Source organism: Cololabis saira, chromosome 23 (assembly GCF_033807715.1).
Source record: "Cololabis saira isolate AMF1-May2022 chromosome 23, fColSai1.1, whole genome shotgun sequence".
In the NCBI taxonomy this organism is placed as follows: Eukaryota; Metazoa; Chordata; class Actinopteri; order Beloniformes; family Belonidae; genus Cololabis; species Cololabis saira.
Window position 1 is genome coordinate 5,747,777 of NC_084609.1, and position 25,364 is coordinate 5,773,140.

General features: G+C 38.5%; 1 protein-coding gene across 1 annotated transcript in view; it reads right to left on the reverse strand.

Annotated features, from left to right (window-relative positions):
* Positions 1-984: 984 nt before the first annotated feature.
* Positions 985-25,364, reverse strand: part of LOC133424237 (sodium- and chloride-dependent betaine transporter-like) — a 39,379-nt gene continuing 14,999 nt past the window's right edge. The window contains exons 9-16 of the mRNA XM_061714726.1: positions 24,761-24,864; positions 23,164-23,288; positions 19,438-19,550; positions 19,226-19,363; positions 17,260-17,362; positions 8,716-8,816; positions 3,277-3,423; positions 985-1,295 (exon numbers count right to left, since the gene is read on the reverse strand). Coding sequence (XP_061570710.1) covers positions 1,134-1,295; positions 3,277-3,423; positions 8,716-8,816; positions 17,260-17,362; positions 19,226-19,363; positions 19,438-19,550; positions 23,164-23,288; positions 24,761-24,864 — 993 coding nt within the window. The 3' untranslated portion in view covers positions 985-1,133. The remainder of the gene's footprint in view (positions 1,296-3,276; positions 3,424-8,715; positions 8,817-17,259; positions 17,363-19,225; positions 19,364-19,437; positions 19,551-23,163; positions 23,289-24,760; positions 24,865-25,364) is intronic.

The following is a 25,364-nucleotide window of genomic DNA, read 5'->3' on the forward strand; positions in this document are numbered from 1 at the left end:
TTTTTAATTATTAATATTATTTTACAAAATAAGGAAACAGCTGACGAGAGTAACAGCAGTTCAACATCTGCGCTGCCTGGAGGACATGACCAAATAAGGAAATCCTGCCCTCTGTGATGTCAGAAAGCCAACGATAGAAGAAAAACCTGACCTCTTAATCATTTTTCACCACGTAAATTCTATAATTTTAGATGTAATATTGGAACTCCATTAGAAAACATAAAACAGCACAATATGACCACTTTTGACTGATAACAAAATCGAATGAAAACGATTCTTTCATGACTGTAAAATACGGAAGAGTATTAGGGCCATGCAGGAGAAAAAGTATTTGAGAGGGGAGGATTTTTTTTTGTTTGTTGAGAAAAAAGTCGAAATGTCGAGATTAATGTTGAAATACAATTTCGAGAAAAAAGTCGAAATGTTGAGAAAAAAGTCGAAATGTCGAGATTAATGTTGAAGTACAATTTCAAGAATAAATTCGAAATTTCGCCTTATTTCTCAACATTTCAACTTTATTCACGAAATTTTGACTTTTTTCTCAACATTTCGACTTTTTTCTAGAAATTGCACTTCAACATTATTCTCAACATTTCAACATTATTCTCGACATTTCGACTTTTTTCTCAAAGTGCATAATGAAAAAAAAAATCTTCCTCCTCTAAAATATTCTTTTTATTTTTCTCCTACCTGGCCCTAATACTCTTCCGTAGTAAAAGGACTTAAAACTGCGTTTAAAGTATAGTCACAATATAAGGTTGGATGTTTACATACCTAAACCCAAATGGTTAATTATTTGTCACGTGAGAACATGATTTAACCACCTCATTGGTCAAACTGGTCATTTTACATCTCAGTCCACGTGATTCCAGAAAAAGGCCACATTTTGGGCCAACTATGGTCCGACCGAACCCGGTTGTGGTTTATGGAAAACGTCACCAAAGCAGAACACGGTTTGGGCTCAGTTGACAAAAGTAGGATTATACGTATACAAATAAATGTACAATGCACCGGTATCATCATTTATCACTCAAGTTAATAAAAAACAAATAAAAATGATCAAATCTCCCTGAAGATTATGGAAACATGTAAACATTCGTAAAAAAAAAACTGTAATATGTTTTCAGCAACCATCAAACCGGACTGGTTTCCTCCACGGTCACCTTTCCTTCGTCCTTGCCCCTCGTCCGGGCGCCGCCCCCCTTGATGATGACGAAGTTGCACAACTTTAGTGCTGGTTTATTCGGCCGAACCTGTCGGAGGTCTTTGGACGTCGTGGTCATGTTGTCAGGATCCTTAGTGGTTGGAGATTAAAAAAAGTGTATTTAAATGCACAAAAGGTCCTAAATCTCATATTAATAGGTAAATAAAGCTTTTAGGTACTATAGGGCTGGGGATCGATTCAAGAATCGATTTGATTCCGATTCTTAAGATTCAGAATCGGATAACGCCAACATTGATTTTATCACGCATTAACGCATGTTGCTCACATGCTTTTGTTTTGAAAAGTCTTTTGCCGGCTGCTGTGGAACCGGAAGAGAGTTGACGGAAAAAACATGCGGAAAAGCTAAAATAGACATATTTTTTCTTCTTTTTTTCCTTTTTTCTTCCTTTTTCCTTTTTTCTTTCCTTTTTAATCTCGACATTTCGACTTTTTTCTCAACATTTCGACTTTTTTCTTGAGATTGTACTTGAACATTAATCTCGACATTTCGCCTTTTTTCTTGAAATATTGACTTTTTTCTCAACATTTTGACTTTTTTCTCGAGATTGTACTTGAACATTAATCTCGACATTTCGACTTTTTTTCTCAACATTTCGCCTTTTTTTTTTAATTTTGACTTTTTTCGCGACAGTTTACTATAGGGCTGGGGATCGATTCAAGAATCAATTCGATTCCGATTCTTAAGATTCAGAATCGATTATCAACATTTGATTCGATCCGAGTTGATTCGGATATCGATGTGGGTTGGTGTTATTAAAACAGTTTTTTGAGCTGTTGCATGAATTATATTAATACTAGGGCTGATCAAGTTAACGCATTATTATCGCGTTAATCCATTCATTTATTAACGCCGACATTTATTTTATCGCGCATTAACGCATGTTGCTCACATGCTTTTGTTTTGAAAAGTCTTTTGCCGGCTGCTGCCGAACCGGAAGAGAGTTGAAGGAAAAACATGCGGAAAAGCTAAAACAGACATGGAGAGCGGTAAAATTACGGAACGGTTACATGGAGATTTTCATTTTAAAGTTCTCCCAGACAGTGGATTCGACCCTTGTAAAGGAAATTTCAATAGTGATTTTTTTTTTTGTGCTTCACACTTTCTAACAGGGACATTTGGTGCTGAATATAGACGGTAAAGCTGCTCCCCGTTAAAAGTTTCTGCTGTTTCCTCAGAAATTGCCTGTTTTAATGTCATAATTGTGGATCAGGATTGTGTTGGTAGACTTTTATTATTTTTCATAAAATAGTGGCAAGAAGCTATATTTTATTTGAAATTTTTACGCTAAATATGTGTTACTAAGTGCTGATGTTTGCACAAAAAATGTTATGGCACTTTCGTTCATACTTTTATAAATAAAAGGGCACTTTACACAACTTGAATTTATTATTTGATTTTGCATATACAATGTGATTAATCGTGATTAATCAGGGATATCATGCGATTAACGCGATTAAAAATTTTAATCGTTGCCAAGCCCTTATTAATACTAGTATTATATTGAGATTAAACAGCAAGTATTGGCGGCTAATGATGCTGTAAGGACCAATCAGCTCCCAGAATGCTGATAGAACTGCTTTCAGAAACATCGTGGGGCAGAATTACCAAACAAATCCAGGGCAGCAAACCGACGACGTATGAAATCGGTTTTATTTTTTCCCACATTCCGTTTCAATTTTTTTCATTTTCGGTCTATTTCGGTTTTTAATTTTTGAAAATTTGGTTTTTTAGCATTTTATGCAAATGTAACCTCAATACAGTATAAAGTAATGAAATATAGACAATTTATGCAATTTATGCAATTATAACTGAAAACTTTAATGTTTTCATACCTTTAAACATATTTAAAGGCAAAAAACATGGCACCAGTTATCCTCGTGTCCAACAAAACAGTCATTTTTTGGGCATAAAACCAAAAAATACCAAAAGTTTAATGTAATGATGAAAAAAAGTCGATCTTTAGACATACAAATCGATTTTTAGGAATTAACATGAGAATCGATTTAGAATCGGAACATGGATTTTTTCAACACAGGCCTACTTTACTCACCCTGCATAGTGTGATCAAGATGAATGCTGGGATGCACAGGAGTGGAGTGGCGACCAGCAGGCTGGCCAGACAGAGGTCCCCGGCGCCAGGTGTGTAGCCAAAAACAGGGAAAGGTCTTGTTTGGATCATGCAGTAGAGCAGCGTCAGCTGGAGGATGAGACGGACAAGTTATTCAGACGAGGAGTAAAACTGGAGCGGTCCAGCAACTACACTGCAAAAACTCAAAATATTACCAGGAATATTTGTCTTATTTCTAGTTAAAATGTCTCATTTTTAGTCAAAAAATCTCATTACACTTAAAACAAGAGTCATTACCAGAAAAATAACTTGTTATTTGACAATTTTCACGTCTTTCAAGTAAATTTTCACTTGAAATAAGTATAAAAATCAGCCAGTGGGACAGATTTATCTTCTTGTACTCCTAAATTAAATACTTACCTGCTGTACTGTACTGCCCTTATTTTTAACAGCTTGTAATTTTTATTATTTTACTTCTTTTCTTATCATTTTTTTTTCATTTATTCGTTATTTAAGCGTACTATTAAATTAGCAACCTGTGCTTTTATTATTTTACCATCTTTTCTCATAATTTTATTTCATTTTATTTGCTATTTACTGTCTAATTATGTTTTGCTGCTTTTAATGTCGATGTAAAGCACTTTGAATTACCTTGTGTTGAATTGTGCTATACAAAAAAACTTGCCTTGCCTTCTCATTACAAGCAAAAAATTCTTGTTCCACTGTCAGATTTTTCTACTTATTTTAAGTGAAAATCTACTTGAAACGGGTGAAAATCTTTTTTTTTTCCAGTGATGAGTCTTGTTTTAAGTGTTATGAGATTTTTTTGACTAAAAATTAGACATTTTAACTAGAAACAAGACAAATATTCTTGTTAAGATTTTGAGTTTTTGCAGTGTAAAAATGATCAAGCCCAATAGTGTTTCTGTCCACCGGGGACGTACGTCCTTTTAATCCGTCCGAATCTGTTTGCAGTGGGTGGGATTTACCGGTTCAGTGCTTCAATGGTTTAAATCATACTTGCAAGATACAGGGTTTTTTGTGTCAACTGGAAACCATGAGTCTGAGAGAACCAAGATCACATGTGGGGTTCCTCAGGGGTCCATTCTCGGACCGCTTCTATTCAACATCTATATGCTACCCCTAGCTCAGATTATGGAACATCACAACATTTCCTACCATACTTATGCCGATGACACACAGCTCTATATTTCAGTGTCACCACAGGACTACAGTCCCCTACTCCCATTGAGTAACTGTATTCACCAAATCAATGAGTGGATGTGCCAGAATTTTCTCCAGCTAAATGCAGAAAAGACAGAGGTGATCATTTCTGGCCCTAAAAATGAAAGGGAAAAGATCAGCGCTCACCTTGGCTCCATGTCATTGATAGGAATGGGCGATATTTTACCGTTCACGATATACCGTCAAAAAAAATCCCCATGGTAAGAATTTGTCATCTCGCGGTAAAAACGATAAATTCCCGTTGATGACGTTTTTGTGTAAAACTGATTTATGATTCTGCGTTAAATCGATGCACAACGTACGTGAAGGAAGGAAGGAAGGAAGGAAGGAAGGAAGGAAGGAAGGAAGGAAGGAAGGAAGGAAGGAAGGAAGGAAGGAAGGAAGGAAGGAAGGAAGGAAGGAAGGAAAGATATGGGCCTGAAAGAAAGAAAGAAAGAAAAAGAAAGAAAGAAAGAAAGAAAGAAAGAAAGAAAGAAAGAAAGAAAGAAAGAAAGAAAGAAAGAAAGAAGAAAGAAAGAAAGAAAGAAAGAAAGAAAGAAAGAAAGAAAAATTCCCATTGACGAGGTTTTGTGTAACAAACATGGCGGATCTGAGTCATTACAGTTTTGCGGTACAGGTCGACTCATTTAATTGTTTTTTATCAATTCAATTTAATTGGTGTAGTTAGTAGTATTTAGTATCTTTTAGAGCAGTGTTTTGGGGGCTCCAAAGACTGAATGTGGTGATAGATTTATAGTTACAAAAGTGGAGTTTAATTGGTATTTCTTTTATCATCATTTTTATCGTTATCAGGATAAATTCCAGAAATTATCGTGATACATTTTTTTAGTCCATACCGCCCATTCCTATTCATTGACAGCTACAAATCAAGCCAGAAATCTTGGTGTAATTATTGACTCAGACCGGAACTTCAACAGCCATCTAAAGTTTATCCCTAAATCTGCCTACTACCACCTGAAAAACATTGCTAGAATTAATGCATTTCTAGCACAAAGTATGTAAATCGTAGTTAATGAGGGACCAAAGGGCCAGTTCTGATGGCAGTTCTTCCTTTTCAGTGAAAGTAGAAACACAATTAAAGCAGTTTCAGGGATAACCGGACCCCCAAAAAACCAAAGCTCCCCAGGAAGAAGGTGGACAGAAGTCGGCACAGCACAGTTACATTTCCATGAACATCTTCACTTGTGTTAAAGCAACCATACAAGTGTTTATGAGTTTATATACGGGTGTGTTAAATGGGCTCGTCCCAGTATTCACACAAGGGGGAATCGATCTATGGACTTCAAATGTGTTACACTCCACTATGATAGGCGTCGATACGCTTCCCTTCAGCTCACTGCAATGGAGCTTTTTCCGATTGACGAATTACATCTCAGACCAAAACAAACCAGACTGTGGCAAATTGGTATCGTGTCTGTACATTTTGTTCGCTCTAGGAATGGTTGATATTTTACCGTTCACGATATACCGTCAAAAAAATTCCCCACAGTAAGAATTTGTCATCTAAAAAAAAGGATAAATTCCCGTTGATGATGTTTTTGTGTTAAGCCGGATTTATGGTTCTGTGTTAACGAACGTGAAGGAAAGAAGGAAGGAAAGAAGGAAGGAAGGAAGGAAGGAAGGAAGGAAGGAAGGAAGGAAGGAAGGAAGGAAGGAAGGAAGGAAGGAAGGAAGGAAGGAAGGAAGGAAGGAAGGAAGGAAGGAAGGAAGGAAGGAAGGAAGGAAATGAGCCTGAAAGAAAGAAAGAAAGAAAGAAATGAGCCTGAAAGAAAGAAAGAAAGAAAGAAAGAAATGAGCCTGAAAGAAAGAAAGAAAGAAATGAGCCTGAAAGAAAGAAAGAAAGAAAGAAAGAAAGAAAGAAAGAAAGAAAGAAAGAAAGAAAGAAAGAAAGAAAGAAAGAAAGAAAGAAAGAAAGAAAGAAAGAAAGAAAGAAAGAAAGAAAGAAAGAAAGAAAGAAAGAAAGAAAGAAAGAAATGAGCAAGAAAGAAAGAAAGAAAGAAAGAAAAAAAGAAATGAGCAAGAAAGAAAGAAAGAAAGAAAGAAAGAGAAAAATTCCGGTTGATGAGGTTTTTTTGTAACAAACATGGCGGATCTGATCCGGTATTTTTTTTATCGTCATTTTTATCATTATCGGGATAAATGCCAGAAATGATCGTGATAATTTTTTTAGGTCATACCGCCCAACCCTAGTTCGCGCTGTAATGAGATGCGGATTGTCCCTTCTGGTTGTTTTCCGTTGTTACTGGCTCCTTCTGCTACTTCTGGGGAGGGAATCCCCCCCCAGGCGGTGAAATCTAGCTCCGTTGATGGATTTGTGACCCAACGAGTCCTTCAGATCACTCTAACAGTCATTACAGATGTGATGACACAGAAGGAAGCTGTGAAAACACAGTTACGAGAAGCAAAAGAAAAGGTTTCGCGCAGCAAGTTGTGATGCTGAATCCAGGATTTCTTTACGTTTGGGTTTCCAGACTCTCAAGTTCCTCCACCAGATCCAGGGGATGAACCCGGATCTGATCTCATGTCTAGGGATGTTGTAATGTTTTCGCTGTTTATTAGGGATTGAAGCACCAAAGCCTCTGGATCACATTTGTGTTTCTAGAGGTCAAAGCAGCTACTCTGCTAGAAATAGCCCACAAAAAAGTCCACCATCCTCAAAGACCTGAAAGTGAAAGTTGCTGATTTTTGATTTGTTGATGCATTTTCAAGTCATGCACCAATCAAAGTTGATTACACGTCCAATCGTGAGTCAAAGGCTAGCCCCCTTTTGATGGCGATGTCCAAACATTGCCAGACTCCAGCATGAGATTCCTCGGAAGCTTGTTTAATTTTTGCAGAAATAAAACTGTAGGTGGCGCTACAGTGGCATCATGTCAAAATCCCAAGGGGCCATTTATGGCACTTTTGCATTAGTACCGCCTTAACTCGGTTCTACCCGCATCGGCCCCGTTTTGCGCTTTTGCACTAGGGGCTGAGGGGGGCAGAGCCGCTCCAAGCCGATACTATTTCTGTAACCATTTCAGCGAGGTTCTATCCGGGCTGAGCCGGGACTATTTCTGGTCACCACCCTCCGCGCCACTGATTGGTCGGGGGCGGGGCCGTCAGACGTTTGAATCAGGAAGCGGGAGTCAGAGCGAGAGCGACCCGCGGCTCGCAGCGATTTTATTATACAGCGCAAGCGTCTGTTTCATGATCCAACTCTGAGGTGCAGATGTTCATAAACCTGGGGGCTGACGAGAGAATTAAAAAAGCGATGTAGACGGGCGTTTTTTTTCTCAGCCGCTCGCGGCTCCAGCTGATTTCTGATCAGCGCCGACACGAACAAAGGTGTTGCGCAATCGAGTACGTCACAGCAGCTTCACCCAAACCCCCCCACTTCTCCCCTGGCAGTGCGAAAACACACGGGGACAAACGGGTAGAGGGGGGGCGAGCCGCGCGGAGCCAAGCCGGGCTAAGGCGGTACTAATGCAAAAGCGCCATTAGAAACTTGAAACTTGGCATCGACACATTTGGTCTCATTTCATGTCCTTTGTTAACCTTTCAAATCGTTTTACATCCATCCAACCATCCATCCATCCATCCATCCATCCATCCAACCATCCATCCATCCATCCATCCATCCATCCATCCATCCATCCATCCATCCATCCATCCAACCATCCATCCAACCATCCATCCATCCAACCATCTAACCAGGACCAACATGGACAACAACCAATATATTTATTCTTTGGTGTTTTAAGGTGGAACCTCTTAAGAAGACAGTAGTAAATCTTTTTAAATAATCATTTGGCACGTAGTTATAAACATAACACTGACTGCAGCTTTAAACTGATATACCTACCGTACTCCCTGTTCTTTCACCTCTGCAGGTTCTGTTTTAAAACAAACGAGCCAACGTTATCGCTCAAAAGCAGCAGGCTATATAATCTTCCCTCCCAAAAGTGTGAGCGAGCATAATTACTGATGTGGCAAAATGAAATCCTCAGCAAAGATAAGAGACCGGGGGAAGTTGCATTACAGACGTAAACCGGGATAAGGGATGACAGGTGATACGTTCGCAGAAACAATACGGGGCAGGAAACGATGAAACCAGACGTCAACATGAAAGACATTAAAGCGGAGAGTTGGTCTCAGAGAACAGGAGTAACAGAGTAAAGGACTCCAACGTCTCACCCAGCAGATGAGCGGCGTGACGAACAGCCAGCAGTACTTGAGCACCGGTATCGGCCGGTATCCGATCATGTCCTCGATGTTGTCATAGAAACGGTCCGCACCTGCAAAACCAGGAAGTCAAGGATCAGTTTTGTTTTCAATCAAAAGGGAATAAAACAGTTTTTTTGGTTGTTGAATTGTTCATCTTTGTGCAATAGTTGGTTTGATATCTGTTGCTATGGAAACAAGAGGTGTTCTGATACTGTGGTTTAAATCCAACCCCAACCACACGTTTATCTTGCCGGCCTACTAATGAACACTTTTAAACTGCTTTCAGTCAATCAACTCGAAGTGGAAAACCTATTGCACACCGGATTTGCAGAAAGGTGCGTCGGAGGAGGAAAGCTGCAGCCAAATTAAAAAAAGAACATTCCCGCACACACTTGTTTATTAGGCCAACGTTTCGGTCACAGACCTTTTTCAAGGCGCCTTGAAAAAGGTCTGTGACCGAAACGTTGGCCTAATAAACAAGTGTATGGTGAGAAGAAGGTGTGCAGGAGTTTTATTTTTAAATTTAGTCAATCAACTCTTGCAATGAGGACTTTTTTAATGATGAAACACACAACTACTGTCACATAGGGTCTGATCTGATCAGACCCCATCTATCAGGCGTTTGTAGAGATACTGGCAACGATGAGGGTAACTTTACGAGTTGTTTCATATGGTAATGTAACAACACTCTTAAAGGGGCCGTATTATTCCTTTTTATTGATAAATATGATTGTGGAAGGGTGGAGGTGCAGCCACTCAGGTGATTGGGCACAGGTGTGCCCAATCAACCTCTCCACCCTGCCTTCCTTCATAAGTCGTGGCTGCACAGCAGCAAGGGGTCTCCTTGTGAAGGTGCTGGTGGATGTGTGTCCGCAGTAAAGGAGTAAATAAAACCGGTTCCTGCACAAAACCCTGTGTCCTCTGTCCTGTCGGTCGGCCCCAGTGGCAACAAGCTTGCTACAATGATCTTAGACTTGACCAGGGGCTCAGAAAATAAGAGAAATGCTGTAATATTTCTATGCACTAGAGTACTGATAATGCTTCCCCTCTAGGGAGTTTTTTTCAAACACCGGCTCTCTATGAAATCACAGAGGGTTAAATTTTCTTGTATGGTCATTATTCTCCGGGCAGAGTTTCAGAGCTCATCTTATAGAGGGAATGCGCATGCCGTCACAGATGCGACTTCACAGCGGGTTACGTCCACTGAGTGTCAGAAAGACTGAGTGGCAGAAAGACTGAGTGGCAGAAAGACTTGAGTGGCAGCGTAAACTTTCAGTTTGAGCAACTGGAAAACATCTAAAATGGAAAAGAGCTGTTGTGCGATCGACTGTATTCATAGCTTTAGCAAGAAATCAGAGTTATCGTTTTACAAACTGCCGAAAAATAAGCTTAAGAGACAAATGGATCGCTGCAATTCACAGAAACAACTGGATTCCAGACACCGAAACGTGGATTTGTGGTTCCCATTTTGTATCAGGTAATGTTGGATTTTTGGGTAGCTAACGTTAAACGGTCAAATCATAAAGTTCGGTGTCCTCATCACTTTAATTTCTCCAACAAATCCTGCCTTGAAGTCGAACCAAGCGTCAAGACTTTTGTACGCCTTCAAGCTTTGCTTCGTGTATTTCCCCGGTGTAGAAATTAAGTACAGATAAATATCAGGAAACTTGATTCGTGGCCAAATATTAATGTCCATGGACCACTGGTTCTTGGTAACTGTACGGGTCACTGTCAAGTCCAACTGCCTTTAATTTTAGGCCATAATCGACTGTTTCCCGTCTTCTCCACTAGTTGCAGACATTTTTGCTGATGTTTTGCCACTCAGTGCGAGTAAGGGGGTGTGGTCCAGTGGGGAAGTGACGTCAATTCGTACCCTCTATATGCATAAGTTTCCAACAATGTATATTTCTTCAGTCTCGTGCATCTAGTAAAACTTCTAATTAAGCATTTTGTGACATTTCAGGGAGAGCTGCTTTTGTGTTCGCCGTGGGTTTGGGGCGTAAGTTGTAGATAAACTGCATTTGTTGTTTTGCAAGCAGGAAAAAAACTGCATGATTTATTTCCATGCAACTCACAAAAAAGTCGTCATTTTCATCGATTTTCGTGACAAAGGAGCCTTTGATTGTTGACAACTGTGGAGTAGTGGGATATCGATTGGTCCGATGCGTTTTGCGCTGGTGGAAATGGCTGTGGGCGGGAGGGGCGAGGGGTACCAGAGCCGCTTCAGGGGAGAGTTTTCAGTGGAGTGGGTACACTCACTGATACAATACTGTGCTTGATCTACTTATAAAAAAATAAGTCAACTTTTTGCATGAGATTATTATGTAGATCAAGAAAGACTAGTCTTTGTATACTATAAAATACTTAATTTTTTGTATGTAAATAATATATTTTGCAAGTACAGTCAACTTAATTGTGTTAAGTTCACTTTATTTACCAAAATTAAGTTGACTTTACTTGCAAATTAATTTTGTACTAAAAATTAAGTAGTTTATACAAAGACTAGTCTTTCTTGATCTACATAAAAATCTCACTACTTAATTGTATGTATGTGAATAATACATTTTGCAAGTACAGTCAACTTAATTGTGTTAAGTTTACTTTATTTATCAAAATTGATAAATAAACTGACTTTAAAAAGAAAAAAAGAAAAAAATGAGAAAAAAACAATGAAAAAGCAGAAAAATATAGAAAAAAAAGGAAGAAGAAAAAAAGGAAAAAAGAAAAAAAGGAGAAAAAAAGAAAAGAAAAAGAAAAAAAGAGAAAAAAGGGGAAAAAAAAGGAAAAACATAGAAAGAAAAAAAATTCAGTTGACTTTACTTGCAAATTAATTTTGTACATACAAAAAATTAAGTAGTTTATACAAAGACTAGTCTTTCTTGATCTACATAAAAATCTCATGCGAAAAAGTCGTCTTAATTTTTTTAAAGTAGATCAAGCAAGATATTTTTTACTGTGGTGTTCTACTTAAACAAATAAAGCATGTTTCATCTAAACGTTGGTCAATCTGCCCTATAGATTAAAATTGTTAAAGGAAAAGTAAATACAACAAGTCATTGCTTGTAGTTTGTGTGTAAATGAAAAGATTGCCTGGGATTACATAAATACTTGTTAAGGAAAAAATGCACAATGTCTTTTTTTTTGAACAAATGCAGATTAAGTTCAAAACTAGATGTTTTCATGTAAAGCAACAAACTTCATTTTTAATTGTTAATATCACAGATTTAAATATGTTATATTTACATGCGCTTAGATTGATTTTTTTCAGTGTATGGATGTTCCTACCAGAGCCATCTAAACTATAAAAGATTGTTTTTGATCAAAGCTGCACTTAAGATGCAACCGTACATCATAAAATCCGGCACAGTCAAGTACCAAGACACCAACATCCATTTAAATCTGAGTGGACTGCAGAGGTACATTTAGAGTACGGATGTTTATGTTTAACAGCAGCTTTTAGTAGTGCAACAGTGAACAGTGAAGCATCGTTTCAGATTTGCACGAATGAATCAGCGTACTGAAAATGTGGAGGCAAATGTGATCCGAAATGAGATGAAAATGACGACTCACGACGCAGCTGTCGTGTGTAAACGAGGAGTGGAGGTTTCTCTCCTTCAGCCGCTGCAGGTAGAGCGGTAAAAACTGGATAAAATGAATAGCACATCTGCAGATTGATGTCAGCGTATAAACAATGACAGAAGGAATGACGCAGTAATCAACCCTGCAAATCTTCACGGAGGAGGGGAACGAGTGGCCTGGTTTAAATCGAGTTAAGCGAGTATCTCCCAGCGTGCGTTTACTACGAAGAGGCAGCGAGACCAAAACAGCTCAATCTGGGAGGACGAGGCCCCGGCGGAAACCGATCGATATCTCACTCCTTCATCAGTTTGCAGTTTCCAGAGAGAAAGCCGTTTGAGGAAAAGGAAACTTCACTTCTCAGAGCCACAGATGTTTAACATGTGAACCAATACACCATCTAGAGCGGGGGTCGGCAACCCGCGGCTCTTTAGCGCCGCCCTAGTGGCTCCCTGAAGCTTTTTCAAAAATGTTTGACCTTTTTTTCTTTTTTCCTTTTTTTCTTCTTTTTTTCTCTTTTCCTTTTTTCTCTTTTTTTCTTCTTTTTTCTTTTTTCTTCTTTTTATTCCTTTTTCCTTTCCTTTTTAATCTCGAAATTTTGACTTTTTTCTCGACATTTTGACTTTTTCCTTGACATTTTGACTTTTTCCTCGACATTTCAACTTTTTTCTCGAGATTGTACTTCAACATTAATCTCGACATTTTGACTTTTTTCTCGACATTTCGACTTTTTTCTCGACATTTTGACTTTTTTCTCGAAATTTTGACTTTTTCCTTGACATTTCGATTTTTTTCTCGAGATTGTACTTCAACATTAATCTCGAAATTTTGACTTTTTTCTCGACATTTTGACTTTTTTCTCGACATTTTGACTTTTTCCTCGACATTTCGACTTTTTTCTCGAGATTGTACTCCAACATTAATCTCGACATTTTGACTTTTTTCTCAAAATTTTTACTTTTTTCTCGACATTTTGACTTTTTTCTCGACATTTCGACTTTTTTCTCGACATTTTGGCTTTTTCCTCGACATTTCAACTTTTTTCTCGAGATTGTACTTCAACATTAATCTCGACATTTTGACTTTTTTCTCAAAATTTTGACTTTTTTCTCGACATTTCGACTTTTTTCTCGAAGTGCATAATGAAAAAAACAATCTTCCCCCAGTTATAACTAATATAGATACATACAGAATGTGTTGCCTTCATTCTAAGGCATTCTAAGACTTTTCATTTTTTGCGGCTCCAGACATATTTGTTTTTTGTGTTTTTGGTCCAATATGGCTCTTTCAACATTTTGGGTTGCCGACCCCTGATCTAGAGAGTTGCCGAATGCTGATTTTGGGGTAAACATTCATCCTTCTGTTACAATACAGCTACAGAGTCATTACAGAAGAAACACCTGAATAAACAGAGCGAGGAAACTGAGGATGGAGGGAAGGAAAGACGAGAGGAGCTCTCTCTCCACCCACCTGATTTCATTAAGCTGCCGATAACGAAGGTGTAGGAAGTGGCGAGAGCTCAGAGGATGATTTATTTCAAATGGAAAAATGTTTCACACACTCGAGACGTGGCAGCATTAAGTGGCTAAAATCAGGCAAGTAGAAGAGTCGTCTCCGTTTCCCGCCTGCTTTTATTGAACTTAACTTAAAGTAACTAATGGAACGTTGTGTTTCTGTAAAAGGTATCAGTTTATGGAACAATCTGGATACAGAAGCCAAAGAATGCAAATCAAACACTACATTTAAAAGAATAATAAAAGCCGGTTTGATGAAGAAATATCATGATAATTGTTAAGTTAGGTGTTTTTTCTTTTTTTTTCCTCTCTCTCTTTTTAGCACCATTGTCATATTTTTTTTCTTTCAATCAAAAAAGAATACGACTATCTGTGTTTGACGACATTTTGTGTTATTTTATAACTTTGTTGTAGTTTGTTTTTTGTTTTTTTTATTACATTTATTGGAAAGTGGGTTTTTTTTAAATTGAGTAATTTGTAATTTGTTTTGTTTTTATTATTATTACATTAATTTAAATTTGATTTCTAAGGAAAAAGGGACAGATAAAATAAGCTTAGTCTTCTTTCTGTTCCCTTTCATTCAAGGAAAGAGATTTGTTGTAATTATATTGAACTGTTTTGTTTTTCTTTTAATGAATGAAATAAAGAAAAAATGATGAAATGACGAGACACAGGTGCAAACAATCAGGGCAGATGGGAACAAGGGGAAGTCGAGACAGAACTAAAACACAATGACACAGCTTTTCAAAATAAAACAAGAACATACTGTAAATCCAAAAAGTTATATAAGTAAACAGTGGAACTGACACGTTATTTCTGATTAGGCCTGTGTTGAAAAAATCGATTTCCCAATTCTAAATCGATTCTCATATTAATTCCTAAAAATCGATTCATATGTCTGAAGATTTATTTATTTATTTATTTTTTTTATTTTATTTATTTATCTTTTTTTTTTTCATCATTACATTACAACTTTTGGTTATTTTTTTGTTTATCCCCAAAAAAGGAATGTTTTGTTGGACACGAGAATAACTGGTGCCATGTTTTTACCTTTAAATATGTTTAAAGGTATGAAAACATTAAAGTGTTAGGTTATAATTGCATAATTGTCTATATTTCATTACTCTATATACTGTCTTGGGGTTACATTTGCAAAAAATGCTAAAAACCAAATGCTCAAAAATTAAAAACCAAAATAGACCGAAAATGGAACAAATAAAAACGGAATGTGTTAAAAAATAAAACCGATTTCCTCCGTCTCTGTTTCCTCCCTGGATCTGTTTGGTAATTCTGACCCACATGATGTTTCTGAAAGCAGTTCTATCAGCATTCTGGGAGCTGATTGGTCCTTACAGCATCATTAGCTGCAATACTTGCTGTTTAATCTCAATATAATACTAGTATTAATATGTTGCAGAACTACAGTCACATCATTCATGCAACAGCTCAAAAAACAGTTTTATTAACAGTAACCCAAATCAATATCGGAATCGGATCAAATAAAATCTTGATAATCGATTCTGAATCTTAAGAATCGGAATCGAATCGATTCTTGACATTTGAATCGATCCCCAGCCCTATTTCTGATCACAAATACTAATGAATTGTGAAGATTTCTAAAGAGTCTCAGTTAATTGTCCGTCCCCGTAACAATACAGAATGTAGCACAATATTTTGTTGATTTTGCATCACTATAGTCCGAACATCCGAACACAATGACACAGGTTTTCAAAATAAAAGTCTCCAATGTCTTCTGACATTAAAGAAAACTCAAAAGCATCAAATTTGAAGGGAAACAGGAACCATAAACCACGCTTGAAACATTATTGGTGAAGGCCGAGTTTTTCTTTGATTCAGCTCTTTATCCACTTTCAAGATAAAAGCCACCAGAGCCACACGACATTTAGAAAGAAAGATTAGAGAATGTGCATGGTAGAGTATGATCAGGTTCTTCATCACACTGAGAATAAAATGTTTACAAAATGGCAGACCAGAATCAGGGCAACGTGCCCGGTAATCCAATCTTACTGGCGAGAAATAACATCAGAAATAAATTCCGTAATTGGCTCTAAGATTGAACATAATTTCTTTACAATATATCTGGGAAATATACCAACTAAACTAAATACCTCAGACAAATACCTCCTTAAGATATTACTAGTAGCTTCCAAGAAAACAATAACGAGGAAATGGCTAAACAAAGAGCCACCATCCACCAACAAAAAGAGAGTAACAATTGTAAAGGAGATGTTTGTCATGGAAAGGCTGACATTTTCTCTCAGACTCGTAGTATTGGTACAAATGGGTGATGCACATGAATGTTGTAAAAAAAGACCTTTTATGTTAACATATTATGAACATTTTCTTTCTTTCCTTTAACAATTACTACAAAATGCACCTCATTATTATTATTTCTTTGTCACCTATTTATCAGATATCCAGGTAAATTCTCTATGTGCTCAAGAGTAATATGGACTAAGGAGGATATGGATTGAATTCAAATCACACTCCTATTGAGGCCTCCTGTCACCTTTACTCTCGGTGGAAATGTTGGAAAAGTAACCCAGAAAACAAGAAATGAACTCAGAAAAGACAAACTGTCTTGGTATCCTATCCGTTCATCAGCACATCTGTGTTACTGTAAAAATGAAAATATAAAAAATAAAGTTTAAGATTAAAGCTGCAAGCAGCGATGAACGAGCCCTCGTGCGTGCAATTTTCACCAATAAAGGTCAAGTACTAAAAACCGAGTCCGATGACACCACCCACAAGTCTTTATGTAAAACCATTCAAAAGTTATGGCAGAAAGTAGGAACTATCAAATATGGACCAATCAGATGAAGGGGGTGCGTCGCCACGGTAACGCTTTTGACTGAGAAAAGTAATGCCCGTCCTCGCAGGATGGAGATGCACATTTTGATGTATAACACACCTGAGGTTACGGTTCGGGCCGCATTAGCGGCTGAAGAAATGGCATAAATTGCGCCAAAATTACACAATTAATTCAAAATGGCCGACTTCCTGTTCGGTTTCGGCCATGGCGCCAAGAGACTTTTCTTTAAGTTGTGACATGATACAGGTGTGTATCGATTTTCGTGCATGTACGTCAAACCGTATTGTGGGGCTTGAGGCACGGAGTTTCCTAGGGGGCGCTGTTGAACCATTTTGCCACGCCCATTAATGCAAACCATTAAATATCAAATTTTTCGCCAGGCCTGGCTTGCTTGCAAAATTTGGTGACTTTTGGGGCACGTTTAGGGGGAAAAAAGGCCCTCATTTCGTCGGAAGAAGGAAAAAAAACAAAAAAACAAAAACAAAAAAAAAACAGAAAAACTCCTACAGATACAATAGGGCCTTCGCACTGTTAGTGCTCGGGCCCTAAATAAAGACAGATTAACTCCAGCATCATCCAGCTACAACTCACCATATACCCAGGCAACAACCATGGTCTCCGCACAAGCGATGACCAGCAGGCTGTTTCCAGCGGGACCGTACGAGTCCATCAGGGTGAAGAGGACGATCCCCCCCTGAAACAGGAAGAATTGACAGAAATAAACCAACAAATTCAAAATGGGACGCTTCAGTTACTAGTGAACCACATGTTTGACCGCTGACCTCTGCCCTTTTCAGCTAGAAATAATCAGAGGTGGCAAATCCGGCTTCAGAAAGTAAAAGTCCTACCATGTATTTGTTCTGTCCATTCACTCAACCAGCTGATTCTAATCAGCACAGCTCTTCAGCCAGGTAGATGAGCTAATTAGTGAACTCACCTGGTTTTAGTGAATGGACAGAACAAATATATGGCAGGACTTTTACTTTCTGAAGCCGGATTTGCCACCTCTGGAAATAATGAAACCCGACTGAGCAGCCAGGGACTTACAGCCTGTCCTAACTGCACGCGAGCATCCGACTATCGCGTCGCACTGCGTGGCATCGGACGCTCTCTGTCCTACTGAAAGCGTTATAGGCCCCCCACGTTGTTTTGATTGACAGCTGAAACTCGCTTTTTAAGGCTGATTTATGGTTCCACGTTACACCAACGCAGAGCCTACTGCGTCGATTTTACGCAGAACCATAAATCAGCCTTTATTCACCGCACTACCCGCCCGTGCGCTCCTGAAAGAAACTCCTAAAATAACTCCTAAAAGAGTAAAGAGACAAGTAAAAGTACTTGTAATCTTCCTACGTTTGTACTTTCTAAACAGAAAACAAGCTTGATATTGTGATATTTAAATGTTCTTCTATTTTCTTCCTGTTGCTTGCGTTGAAAGCGCTGTAGGAAACAGTCATGGATGAGGAACGGCTGATCCAGTTAGTTGAAATGAGAAGTTATCTCTATGATTCCTCCTCATTTCACTACAAAAACCTCAATAAAGTGGCAGAAAGAAATATTATCTTATTATCTTTACTTTATTGTGGTTCCTGGTGTATTTCACTTCATATATATATATATATATATATATATATATATATATATATATATATATATATATATATATATATATATACATACACACACTAGGGATGGGCGGTATGGACTAAAAAATGTATCACGATAATTTCTGGCATTTATCCCGATAACGATAAAAAAAATACCAATTCAACTCCACCTTTGTAACTATAAATCTATTAGATCTGCCATGTTTGTTACACAAAAACGTCATCAACAGGAAATTATCCTTTTTTCTTTCTTTTTTCTTTCTTTCTTTCTTTCTTTCTTTCTTTCTTTCTTTCTTTCTTTCTTTCTTTCTTTCTTTCTTTCTTTCTTTCTTTCTTTCTTTCTTTCTCTCTTCCTTTCTTTCTTTCTGGCTCATTTCTTTCTCTTTCTTTCTTTCTTTCTTTCTTTCTTTCTTTCTTTCTTTCTTTCAGGCTCGTTTCTTTCTTTCTCTATTTCTTTCTTTCTTTCTGGCTCATTTCTTTCTCTTTCTTTCTTTCTCTCTTTCTTTCAGGCTCGTTTCTTTCTTTCTCTCTTTCTTTCTTTCTTTCTGGCTCATTTCTTTCTCTTTCTTTCTTTCTCTCTTTCTTTCAGGCTCGTTTCTTTCTTTCTCTCTTTCTTTCTTTCTTTCTGGCTCATTTCTTTCTCTTTCTTTCTTTCTTTCTTTCTTTCTTTCTTTCTTTCTTTCTTTCTTTCTTTCAGGCTCATTTCCTTCCTTCCTCTCTTCCTTCTTCTCTTCCTTCCTTCCTTCCTTCCTTAAATCCGGCTTTACACAAAAACGTCATCAACGCGAATTTATCATTTTTACCGCGAGATGACAAATTGTTACCATGGGGAATTTTTTTGACGGTTTATCGTGAACGGTAAAATATTCCCATTCCTAATACACACACACATACACATATGAAGTGAAATGAAGAATAAAAAATTAAAAAAATAATGAATAAAAACTTACATCGGTAATGAAGGGGAGCCCCAACAGGAAGCAGACGACAGCGATGACCAGGACCAGGATCTCTCGGGCCCCCGGCCTCCTCAGACGAGCCGGGAACAGGTCGGTGATGGCGGTGGCCAGACTCTCCACGCACACGAACTGAGAGGACGGAGCAGACGATTGGACGGTACCCAGAACCTGATGCTATGAGGGGGGTTTACTCCTGGTAATACCTGGCTGTCGAGGCCCAGAAACAGGACCATGAGGAAGAAGAGCACGGCCCAGAAGGACGAGCCGGGAAGCAGCGACAGCGCCTTCGGATAGGCCACGAAGAAAAGGCCGGGACCTGCAGGGGACGCGGGTTTTTAGGCAAGTTTATTTGTGTAGCACAATTCAACACAAGGTCATTCATAATAATAATCAATTTTATTCATAGAGCGCTTTTAAAAGATCTCAAAGATGCTTAAATTCAAAGTAATTCAAAGTGCTTTACATCAACATTACACAATGAAACAGTAAATAACAAATGAAATGAAATGAAATGATACGAAAAGAGGTAAAATAATAAAAAGCACAAATGATAAGGATTACGTTTCTATACGGTCAAAACGTACAAAGACCGGGTCAAATACAGTATTACACTGCAAAAACTCTAAATCTTAACTAGAATATTTAACTTATTTCTAATTAAAATGTCTCATTTTTATTAAAAAAATCTCATTACACTTAAAACAAGACTCATCATTGGAAAAAAACAAAAATTTTCACCTGTTTCAAGTAGATTTTCACTTAAAATAAACCAAAAAATCTTGGCGCACTGGCAGATTTATCTACTTATTTCAAGTGAAAATTTACTTGAAACAGGTGAAAATTGTCAAATAACAAGTTATGTTTCTGGTAAAAATTTTTGACTAAAAATGAGACATTTTATCTAGAAATAAGACACATATTCCTGGTAAGATTTTGAGTTTTTGCAGTGTACAAAAGTAATCTGTGCCGATTCATGCGGTGAATCAAACCAATTTGACAATTCTACATCACAATGCCTGCATTCAGGGCTTATCCATAACTTCGAGCGGTTTTCAAAAAGTATTTAATTTAAGAGTATGCTTAAATAACAAATAAAATGAAATAAAATGATAAGAAAAGAGATAAAATAATAAAAAGCACAAGTTGCTAAAAAAAATAAGGGCAGTAGTGTACAGCAGGTAAGTATTTAATTTTTAATTTAATCATCAAACTTTCTGCATTTGCAAAAACGACCCCAAACCATCACATCTTCACCGCCGTGCTTCACACTACATTATGAGGTGTTTCCTTTGAAATCCTGTTTGGTTTTCACTATCGAAGCCAAACTCCACTTTGGACTCATAAACTATTGTTCTCTGGGGTTTGTGGTTCGTTCAGATACTTTTATCCCCCTCTTACGTGTTTCCATGTTCATTTCAGACTGAAGAGATTCTTTCCTGGCAACCGTCCCAACAAATCATACTTGTCCCACTGTCACGCACTTTAAGGTTTATAATGCTCAACGAGGCCTGTAGAGTCTGAGACGTAGCCCTGGGGTTTTTGGGTAATTAGCATGGTAATTGGACGGTATGACCTTAGTGTAAATCGGATGGAGAGACAGGTAACTTGTGAATAATCTTTCCTCATGTAGAACCTTGACCTCACAATTGTTTGGGAATGGTTTTTATTGCCCTTCTCTTGTTCGATTTGCAGAAACAACTGCTTTTTAAAGCTTTTGCTTATTTCTTTCCCTCTCTGCATTGTGTTATCACGCACCTGAGTGCTCCAGACCAGAAAACAAAGCCAAAACATCTGCTTTCATAGAGGGCTGTTGATCAGTTCATCAAGCGGCGAGGAGCATCTGCTGCTGCTCGGACCTTAGCAGTAAAGGGGTCCTTAGGATTGGCCACATTATTATTTTAACCATAAATCATGGCACAGTTAAAAAGATTATGTCTTATATTGTCCTCTGAGGTTGCATTTGGATTATTATTATTATTATTATTATCATCAGCATTTTTATTATTATTAGCATAATTATTAATTATTATTATTATTACTATTATTATTATTATGATCATTATTATTATTATTATCATTAATAATAATAATATTATTATTATTATTAGTGTTATCATTATTATCATCATTATTATCATTATCATTATTATCATTATTATTATTATCATTTTCATTATTATTATTATAACAGACAAAATCAAACTGAAAAAACTTTATAGTGATAAAACATTTATAGACCTCATGACTGAAGTTGAACGGTATCTGAACATAAGGCGCCATCTTGTGGACGTTGGTGGTATTATATAATATTCAGGGTTTAATCTCAGAGTAAAAACAGCAGCTGTTTTCAGAGGAGGACAGATGTTTAGGACAGATGTTGAGGAGGACAGATGTTGAGGAGGACAGATGTTGAGGAGGACAGATGTTGAGGAGGACAGATGTTGAGGAGGACAGATGTTGAGGGGGACAGATGTTGAGGGGGACAGATGTTGAGGAGGACAGATGTTGAGGAGGACAGATGTTGAGGGGGACAGATGTTGAGGAGGACAGATGTTGAGGAGGACAGATGTTGAGGGGGACAGATGTTGAGCAGGACAGATGTTGAGGAGGACAGATGTTGAGGAGGACAGATGTTGAGGGGGACAGATGTTGAGGGGGACAGATGTTGAGGGGGACAGATGTTGAGGGGGACAGATGTTGAGGAGGACAGATGTTGAGGGGGACAGATGTTGAGCAGGACAGATGTTGAGGAGGACAGATGTTGAGGAGGACAGATGTTGAGGAGGACAGATGTTGAGGAGGACAGATGTTTAGGACAGATGTTGAGGAGGACAGATGTTGAGGGGGACAGATGTTGAGGAGGACAGATGTTTAGGACAGATGTTGAGGAGGACAGATGTTGAGGGGGACAGATGTTGAGGGGGACAGATGTTGAGGAGGACAGATGTTGAGGAGAACAGATGTTGAGGAGGACAGATGTTGAGGGGGACAGATGTTGAGGGGGACAGATGTTGAGGAGGACAGATGTTGAGGAGGACAGATGTTGAGGAGGACAGATGTTTAGGACAGATGTTGAGGAGGACAGATGTTGAGGAGGACAGATGTTGAGGGGGACAGATGTTGAGGGGGACAGATGTTGAGGAGGACAGATGTTGAGGAGGACAGATGTTGAGGAGGACAGATGTTGAGGAGGACAGATGTTTAGGACAGATGTTGAGGAGGACAGATGTTGAGGGGGACAGATGTTGAGGGGGACAGATGTTGAGGAGGACAGATGTTGAGGAGGACAGATGTTGAGGAGGACAGATGTTTAGGACAGATGTTGAGGAGGACAGATGTTGAGGGGGACAGATGTTGAGGGGGACAGATGTTGAGGGGGACAGATGTTGAGGGGGACAGATGTTGAGGGGGACAGATGTTGAGGAGGACAGATGTTGAGGAGGACAGATGTGGAGGAGGACAGATGTTGAGGAGGACAGATGTTTAGGACAGATGTTGAGGAGGACAGATGTTGAGGGGGACAGATGTTGAGGAGGACAGATGTTGAGGGGGACAGATGTTGAGGGGGACAGATGTTGAGGAGGACAGATGTTGAGGGGGACAGATGTTGAGGAGGACAGATGTTGAGGGGGACAGATGTTGAGGGGGACAGATGTTGAGGGGGACAGATGTTGAGGAGGACAGATGTTGAGGAGGACAGATGTTGAGGAGGACAGATGTTGAGGGGGACAGATGTTGAGGAGGACAGATGTGGAGGAGGACAGATGTTGAGGAGGACAGATGTTGAGGAGGACAGATGTTGAGGAGGACAGATGTTGAGGAGGACAGATGTTGAGGGGGACAGATGTTGAGGAGGACAGATGTGGAGGAGGACAGATGTTGAGGAGGAGGACAGATGTTGAGGAGGACAGATGTTGTCACCAACTCACCGCTGGACGTGACCTCAGCGATGTCCAGGTTGAGGTCGTAGGCCATGAACCCGAGGACGGAGAAAACCACGAATCCTGCGAAGATGCTGGTGGCGCTGTTGAGGCAGCAGAGCAACAGGCAGTCCCTGCAGCAGAGGAGAGGTCAGAGGAAGAGGTCGGCCCGGTCAGCCACACGCAGCAAAACTCTCAAATATTCTCTATCGTTTCTGCTGCGTTAGTGCATGTTTGTGCAGAGAGAAATTTTGTTTGTGCTGCTTTAGTTTTTAAGATATCACGTTATATTTCAAAAGGTCATTCTAAGTTGACGCAGTCCCCCGACTTTATCCAAAATTAACCAAAATGGTCTCGTTTTGTTTGTGCTGCTTTAGTTTTTAAGATATAACGGGTTTATTACAGAGGTGTCAAGTAACAAAGTACAAATACTTTTTTACCTTACTTAAGTAGAAATTTTGGTTATCTATACTTCACTGGAGTAATTATTTTTCAGACGACTTTTTACTTTTACTCCTTACATTTTCACACAATTATCTGTACTTTTTACTCCTTACATTTTAAAAACAGCCTCGTTACTCTATTTCATTTTGGCCTTTAAAAAAAAACTATCCAGTTAAATTGCTCCATCCGGATAGAGTGAATTTGGTTGTGGTTGTTTCAGATGTTCTTGTCCAAGTTTTGTTCTTACATCCGTTCCCTCAGATTCCTGCAACTAAACTTGGATGTACATTCCAATAAAGGTTAGGATAAATGATAACACGCCTCTGAAGTTTGACTTTTTGCACCATTACAATACTTATAGGCAACTAGTCATCATATCTGCTGCTCTCTGAAACACATGTTAATGCTCAATAGTACACACATATGGTTCTTTAATATATTTGCATTATACTAAGATGCATTCATTTTCAATGGCTTTTGTCCTTAATGGCTTTTCCCCCCCTTAAATTACTTTTACTTTTATACTTTAAGTAGTTTTGAAACCAGTACTTTTATACTTTTACTTGAGTAAAAAACTTGAGTTGATACTTCAACTTCTACAGGAGTATTTTTAAACTCTAGTATCTATACTTCTACCTGAGTAATGAATGTGAATACTTTTGACACCTCTGGTGTATTATGACACGATATCATAGCCCCGCCCACTCAGAATCCTGCATAAATAATGACGTTAGAGAATGGGAAGATAAAGACATGGTTTAGAGGCTGAATTTCTAATTGATTTAGAAAAAACAATCAAAAGCTTGTTTTTAAGACATTCAAGGCCTGTTTAAAATAGGTATTAGATGCCATAATAGGTCCCCTTTAAATACTCACTTGTTATGTTGATGCACAGAGTCTCAAAACTGGAAAAAAAACACCCAAAGCAGGAAGGTCACACTTTGTCCTCACGAAAACGACGCTCACTCCATCGCTTCACCGTGGACATCAACAAAGTCGGGGGGGCTGCCTGACTTCATCGTGTCACAATAAACCCGTTATATCTTCAAAACTAAAGCAGCACAAACGAAATTTCTTTCTGCACAAACGATTATGAATATTTTCACTGGGTTTTGCGTGGCGGAGGGTCAGCTTCACGTTTGTGGGGGGTCGGGGTGCTCACTTGTAGCAGTCGTTGTTGTATTTGTTGTAGCTCCCCAGAGCCGTCAGGACTCCCTGACACACGGCGTAGGAGAAGAACACCTGCGTTCCCGCGTCCAGCCACACCTGCAGAGATTGGGAGGCTGGTGAGCTGCTGCAGGAAGTTACACTACATTTGCCTCAAAAACTGTGTTTAATGCCACTATTTTCTTTGTGTGAGAATAATGCATGCAAGAAGGGAAGGAAATATGACCCTCAGCTCAACCTGTAGCTTGGAGAAACAGGAAGTGATGCAGATTTAGTGGAAAAGTACGGAAGAGTATTAGGGCCATGCAGGAGAAAAAATATTTGAGAGGGGAAGAATTTTTTTTTTTATTGTGCACTTCGATGTCAAGATTAATGTTGAAATACAATTTCAAGAATAAAGTTGAAATTTCGTGAATAAAGTTGAAATTTTGCCTTTTTTCTCAACATTTCAGCTTTATTCACGAAATTTCAACTTTTTTCTCGAAATTGTACTTCAACATTAATCTCGATATTTCGACTTTATTCTTGAAATTGTGCATAATGAAAAAAAAATCTTCATCCTCTAAAACATTATTTTTATTTTTATCTTGCCTGGCCCT